The sequence below is a fragment of the Pundamilia nyererei genome, unplaced genomic scaffold (genome assembly GCF_000239375.1).
Source record: "Pundamilia nyererei isolate P.nyererei 1_Seehausen unplaced genomic scaffold, PunNye1.0 scaffold00008, whole genome shotgun sequence".
Lineage (NCBI taxonomy): Eukaryota > Metazoa > Chordata > Actinopteri > Cichliformes > Cichlidae > Pundamilia > Pundamilia nyererei.
In genome coordinates this window covers 3,160,171-3,167,489 of record NW_005187409.1, presented here as the reverse complement: position 1 = coordinate 3,167,489, position 7,319 = coordinate 3,160,171, and the positions used below count along the sequence as shown (strand labels likewise).

At 38.9% G+C, this 7,319-nt stretch overlaps 1 protein-coding gene across 2 annotated transcripts in view; it reads right to left on the bottom strand.

Moving 5' to 3' along the window:
* fhl1a (four and a half LIM domains 1a) overlaps positions 1 to 6,693 on the bottom strand; it is a 12,365-nt gene extending 5,672 nt beyond the window's left edge. The window contains exon 1 of one of the 2 annotated variants that reach the window (XM_005722953.2): positions 6,427 to 6,693. Coding sequence is in view for 1 of the 2 variants with exons in the window: in XM_013908267.1 (XP_013763721.1) it covers positions 420 to 438 (19 nt within the window). In the remaining variant the exon portion in view is untranslated. Of the gene's footprint in view, positions 1 to 419; positions 549 to 6,426 lie in introns of those variants that run through there. The other variant, XM_013908267.1, reaches the window with a different exon arrangement.
* Between the last annotated feature and the right edge of the window lie 626 nt (positions 6,694 to 7,319).

Here is a 7,319-nt window from a genome sequence, read left to right as displayed (position 1 = left end):
GTAAATAAAGTACAGGGAATATTTGAGCTTTAATTGTGGTGTTAATTTACTCATCCACCTTCTGAAGTGAAAAAAAGTTCCTTGAATTCAAGTTGTTGTTTTTTTTATACATGCTTTCCCTGGTTTTGTTTTGATCCAAAGGGAAATGTTATCTCTGTATCAGAACTTCAGTGAAGTTTTTCATTAAACCACCTGAAGATGTTAAAACTGATCATTTAAAAATAGCCCGTATTCATATTACAGGTGAGGTTGTTTCACACATCAAGAAAATCTCAGTGGACCTGCTCCGTTTTTCTGAAAACAATCAGAAGAAAACACACTGACTTCATTATCGGAAAACAGACCTGTTCTTCTTACCTGTTACAAAAACATTTTGCATCAGATTAGAAAAAACAAAAAAACAGGCAAAAAGTTTTTACCTGAGTGTCTGTATGTCATGTTTGCGTTCCAGAAAGGCCGAAAAGAAGAACAAGAAAAGAAAAGGAAGACAAAACAGGGTCAGTAGCATCCACAGAGGGTCGAACCTGGAAACCACACATCTTGTTAAGAAATGGGGGCTGTATATACCCCTTTGTGACCCGACCCCAAATCCAAATCCAACCTTCACCCCTCCTGTCCTTTTTAGGGAATGCATTAGAGAATAGATGGATGAGAGAGAGAGAGAGTATGATGCAGAGATTAGGTGATGCAGATTGGATTCCTCTGCTGTAACATCAGCAGGTGAAAAAAAAAGGAAAACACAGCCTGGGGGGTTTGAATGATGACCGTGAGGGATAACAGATACTCCCACTGCCCTGACTTCAAATGTTTTGTAAGACTCTTCAGAAGATGTACAGCTGATAATTCAAAGGGATGACTCACAAGAGGAACAAGTTGATATTGATTGAGCTGAGGAGGGCAGCTGTTTAGTGGAGAGTTATATAAGGATCTCCTCTTATATATTCATGAGTGGATACTATGGAAAAAACTAGTGGGGTTTGAAGAATAGAAAAAAATGAAGCCAAGAGTGCTGAATTCTTTCTCTGTTATCTTGTTGATTCAGATTTCAGGAAAGAATATTGTATTTAAATCCAGAGGAAACACCCACACATTCCTCACTAATACTCTTGCCAAAAACAAATTCTCCTCATGCAGTTACAACACTTAACCCAGACCAACAACTGAAACAGAAACATTTGTTATTATTAACAAAACATGAGGCCAAAATGATTAGATATAATTTTACAGAAACAACAGACAGGTTCCCAAGTCATGAGTAGAAAAAACCCCCTTCTGGTTAGCAAACAGCAGATATGGAACAACATTATCATTTATTTGGAGCTATTTGACCACCGGATCAATCAGTATATCAAATATAACGAATATGTTCACATTACTTTAGCTCTGATATGGTCTATGAAAACTCCTTGAGGTAAATACCTGTATCAAAATGTTCCACTATGTTAGCCCGTTGTTTTGCAGGTCGTCTACAACATATCTTTATAACAATTTTAAAGAAACTACCTGTATGCTGTTTCCTAAAACAAAGATATAAAAGCATTAAGAGTCAATTAAAACAGTAAAGTTGTGTTCTAGCGTTTGACCTAATGTTATGTAGGAAATAATCCTCCTTACATTCAGTTAACTTCCACTGTTTCTACTAATACCAGAAACATTGTGGTCACCATCATCTTGTTTTCTCATCATCTTGTCAGCTCAAATGCAGAACTACAGAGAGCACTTTCTTCTGATTCATTCAAGCTTTTAGACTCAGACAAGTTTAAAGCCAGAAATATGAGACCACCCACGATGAAAATTAAAGGAAACTGAAAGCCCACAGGCTAACAGAAAGTAAAATCTAATGAGTTGGGAACCATAAAACTCTCTATTTACTCCCTAACCAGTGTATAGAAAAGAAAATGTCCTATGTTGCTCACAAAACACATCTAAATATACACACAAACTAGTGAGTGTGTGTCTGTGTGCTTGTGCCACACTGTTTAAAGGGCATCTGGTTGTAATTACAGATTCGATTTGGTCCATTACCATGAACACAATATTACATTTGTTCTCTTTTATAATCTGTCACGCAATTACTGCAAACCCACAAAGACTAATCAATATGTCGAGAGGCGCCATGACTCCCCAGCCTATAAAAATCTCCAGGAGATGGTCTGCTCAGGAAATCTGTTACTTCTCAGTTTGTTTGCATACTTAACTTAAAGTCTTGTTTCAGGTTATTATGTCTGTAACCAGATAATTTTGCCCCACATCCTTTTTCTCCTTTAGTTTGTTTGGGTCATCTATCTTGGTCTTTATCTCTTTATCTGCACTGCGATGCATTCCTCTCATCGTTGCCTTGACTTCATGTGAATTTTGATCATAAGGGGTGGGGCAAACTGGAAAGGTCCCAGTCTAACAGTTTGATAAACTGGATAACTGATAATGGAATAATTATGATGGCGTGGTAAACGGTGGATTTTTCTTTTTTTGTCTTTCTCTTATTATTTTTTAAGCAGTGGAGGTCCAATATTAAAGTACACACTCTGTCATTTAGAAGGTTTTACACATCAGGACATAATAGAAAAATTACCTCATCCAGATATTAAAATTTAAATTTCCTTACATAGGTAAAACCTCAAATGAAGAACAACACATGACAGCGTACATCCACGTTTCATTAACTTGCAGAACTGCCAGCAATAAGTTAAAGTAATTGTTTTCTGCATGACTTTATCGATCTCTCACATCATTGTGGAGGAATTTTGTCCCACTTTTCTGTACAACGTTGCTTCAGTTCATTTGCAGGTCTTTTAAGGTCTCGCCGCAGCATTTCAGTCCGGTTGAGGTCTGGACTTTGACTAGGCTTTTGCAACACCATGATTCTTTTGTTTTTCAGTCATTCTGCTGCATATTTGTTCCTCTGCTTGGGATCGTTGGCCTGCTGCCTGCCCCCATTTAGGTCAAAATTCAGCTGTCAGACAGATGGCTGACAACCTAAAACGTCACCCTCTGCCACCTTGCTCGACAGTTGGTATGAGGTATTTGTGCTGACATGCTTTTTGGTTTCCTCCGGACATGGTGTTCTGCATTATGGCCACACATCTCCAATTTAGTACCGCCTGTCCAAAGGGCATTGTTCTATAAGTCTTGTAGCCTGTTCAGATGCAGCTTTTCAAACCTAACATGCTAACAGCATCTGAGGTGTAGCACTTTGGTTTTTGGTGTTTTTTTGCAGTTTCTCTGAGCATCCCAAAGCCTGGCAGTATGGAAATGACCCCGTAACCCTTCCTAGACTGACAGGCAGTAACAATTGCTTCTTTGAGATCATTGCTGATGTCTTTCCTTAAGACACAACTGAACGCTCCAAAACAGCAAACTACCAAAATCTCTGCTGTTATAGATGTGCTCACATTTACTGATGATCGGTGATTCAAGTGCATTTGATTCAAGTACCTGGCTGCTACTTATCCTTTTTTGGGAAACCCAAACAACCCCTGGTCAGCTGACTCACTAAAATATGTTCCAAATAAGAAAATCCTGGTTGGTGATGTAATAAATTTGCCATTTTTACATTTAGAGAAAAAAGGAGGACAATGGCTGTAAAGTCATTCACACTGCTAATGGAAACAGACAGTAATCCAGGCAGTAATATGCCCTCTCACACAGTGTGTGTACTTTTGAAACTGCTCCTGTTGTGAGACGCAATGAATTTGATGAATTTTTAGGTGGAGGTTTCAAGCTCATTATCTAACACCTCTCTAAGCTGGCAGCGCTGAGAAACAGGAAATCTGGCCTGTACTTCCTGAATAATAGCAAGTCATTTGGGGTGACTGACATAGGCAGCCACCCTCATTCTCATTGTTACCAACAGCAACAAAACCCTTGTCTATTTGTCTGAGAGCTCATTTCTCAACATGACCTCGTGTCCTGGACATCTCAGTGTCTCAGTCACCCTCCAAATCTGGTTAGTGGGCAGACAGCCTGAGCCACACTATCTTTGTCAGGGGAACAGTGACTCACCAAACACACACACAGAAACACACACACAGCGACATAGCACACCAACCATTTGTTCATGTACGGAGCCGTGTTACAAGATGGACATAAGGTCAGGATGAGACTGCAAGACCCAAACACGCCGAGGTCAAATATATTCTAACGAAAAGGCCACAAGGGACGGTCGATCAACACAGTAACACCCGTTAAACTAATACATCTTAGATGTGAGTGTTGCTAACACGCACACAGTCACGCACTATAACTTTCAGACTAAAGCTAAAAGTTAGTTTCCATGGTGCTCATTGCTCTCACATGGCTCAAGCCTCTAAACATAAAGAACTTATTTCTTTCTGCTGATGCAAGGGGCGATAGTTTACAGAGAAGAAGAAATCCAGTTGTGTACTTGACAATGGATTCAATATTTAATTAATGATAAAAAGTAAAGGTGAAATATCCCCTGTCAGTTTCTGTGGCTCGGTCAGCGTTCTGGTTGTCAGAGTAAAACAATGTTATACTTGTATGTACAAAATAATGTCAAAGAGTGAAAGGGTACCATTTATTTTTTAAATTTCATAGTCTTTAACCTACTTCTACAGCCCAAATCACACCATGATCTATGTCATCATAACAATTAACATGAACTAAAGTCATACTTTCCAAATTGCACGACTTTTCACTCAGCTGCATTTAACCGACGGCTATAGCAGTTGTTTAAAAGCATATACAGAACATAAATATAGCTATTTGAATCTGCTGAACTCAGTCCCACATCCTGTAAACTGGCACATTTTGCACACTTGTGCACTTAATTGCACATAACTTTAATATCAAGCAGTGTAAATTTGCTCTTTTTGTGTTGATATTGAACTTGTATATAAAAGACCGTATAACAACATGATCTGTCCTTTCTTTTTCTTTTTTTTATAAATTTTATTTTCAGTCACAGCAGCATGTTAATAACAAAACATTGAACATACAGTAGTTTGCTGTTCAGTATTTACAATACCCCAAAAGATAACAGAAATAGAGAAGGAAAACAAACAAACAAACCAAAGAAACCCCTACAACGATCTGTCCTTTCTAAATGATAAAGAATCCCAATCATATTTTTCTCAGCGATTTTCTGTTTGTTTGTTTTTTGTGTGGCTAAAGAGGGAAAATAAAGGAGGACTAGTACATCTACACAGAGCACAGAGAGGATATTACTTCCTCTCAGCGGGGTCGGCCCACACAGATAAACAAGCAGCATTGCCTATTTAGGTTCTGGGCTGGTGAGAGCGCCGTTTCATGCGTTTCAACAACTTAGTCATCAGCACTCAGGCACAACCTCTTTGTTTGTCTCTCTCTTCACTCTGTCTGAAAGAAATGATGGAACTTCCCTCTTAACTAAAGTATGTCTCTGTCAGGATAAACTGCTGGCTTAATGCCCCCACCCCCCACCCCAGTTGTCTAAGTGTGGCAGATGTTGATGGAAAGGTACCCCCAGAGGCACTGAGACATAGCACTTTAAATGTATATCAATCATATATCACATATCAGGCTCTGTCACTCTCTGCTTGGATGTGTACACTGCTTTTATGCTGATTTTACTAAAAGTTAAAAAAAGAAAAAAGACTTAGACAGGAGGAACATATAACCATGTGAAAAAGTCTTTTCAGTTTGAAACTGGGTTAATTTATGTCCCATTTAAGTACAACGTTTTTATGGATTTTGAAGGATGGTGAAGTCATACTGGAAACACAAAAAGGTCCAGTGTTCCAAAGAAAAAGCTGTAATCTCCAGGTCTCTTTAATGACATCATGCATTTGGTTTGGCAGCTGCCCAAACAGGAAGGGAGGAGATGGTAAGCTGGTTTATGTTGTAACAGTTTATGGCCACACATCATACCTTTGGGTTTTGCTCTTCATTATACAAACAAAAATTAATCTGTAGCACATATATGTCAGTACAAACTGCTACTAGATTTCCAATCCAAAGCAATATTCTTGCAACTATTCTTATTAGTGTAAATGAGTTATATCCAGATATTATATAGTATATAAGAGTTCCTCACAGATTACCTTATAATTAGTTAATTTGCTAATAAAAGTAAGCATAAGCATATATCTATAAACACACGGCATACATAAAAGAACATTTTCTTCTTCATTTAAATATATGCGGACTGACGCCCCAAACAAAGCGCATCACCTGTTGCGTGTCATAGTGCGTGAAATAAGCAGCTGATTTCAGAGTAATTCAAGCATGTTACATATTTCCACACGGACCCTTTGCGTCATTAACTTAAATGTCTGAAATGTCCGTCCGATAAGGAAGAAAAGTAACAATTACGCATTTTAAGTAAGTTTTTGGCACAAACATCCTTGTGATAAATCGCTCCTTGTTTCACATAAACTAAAGCGAACTTTAGCAGCTACCTAATAATGTGCTGCGGTTTGGACTCACCTTTGCAACGCGTAAAGATGAGCGCCTTTCACTCTACGCCAGCAGTGCGTCCGGTGGGTTTGGCCGAGAGGTGAAATCTGCTGAGGCGACGAGGCTTTAAAGACAGGGGGAGCAAAGGAAGAAAAAAAAAGCTTGAGGACATCAGCCAAACCTCTGTAAGCGCTCATAAACAATGACCTCAGCCAGGAATTTACAAGCCCTCTTAGCGAAGTTCTCGTCGGTCCTGCAGTCAAGACAAACGAATCGTTTATCATTTATCTGCATCAACGAGCACTGACACTTTTACATTCATTAGTGAGTGTCACGGCAGGTCTGCGCTACAGGAAACCTGTGGTATGAAATTATTAACGCTCGCTACATTTATTTTCATTTTTTCATCCTACAAAAAAATAAAAAATAAATAAAAATAGCCTGACTTGTTAACTTCACACACTTTTTGTCCCACTTCTGTGCTGGTCTCACTTGCCTCCTTCTTTGGTAACGAATAGACGAATAACATCAAGATGACTCATTCTAAAACTCAAAGTAAATACTTGCAGCTTGCAAGCTTAAGCCCCAAGGTTCTTCCAGCACAATTACAAAGTGATGATTAAATGCTGAAAAGGTGCTGCTCTTAAGTAACACAGATGGCACCTTTTATAGCCGTAACCGCCAATGCATCATCGCTTCAACTTCATCCATATCCATCCACGGAGAAACACCAGGCCTGTGAAAAAGATGACTGATGATCCATTTGTTTGTAAAGTCGGCGAAGATTTGGCGGAAGGATTTAATGGTCAGAAGGTCCTACTTGTCGTTTTAAAGGCTGTCATGGTTGGTCAAACACCTGGCATAAATACAGATTCATTCATTCAGCTCATTGCCGACGCCAAAAAACCCATTATATCTATTTA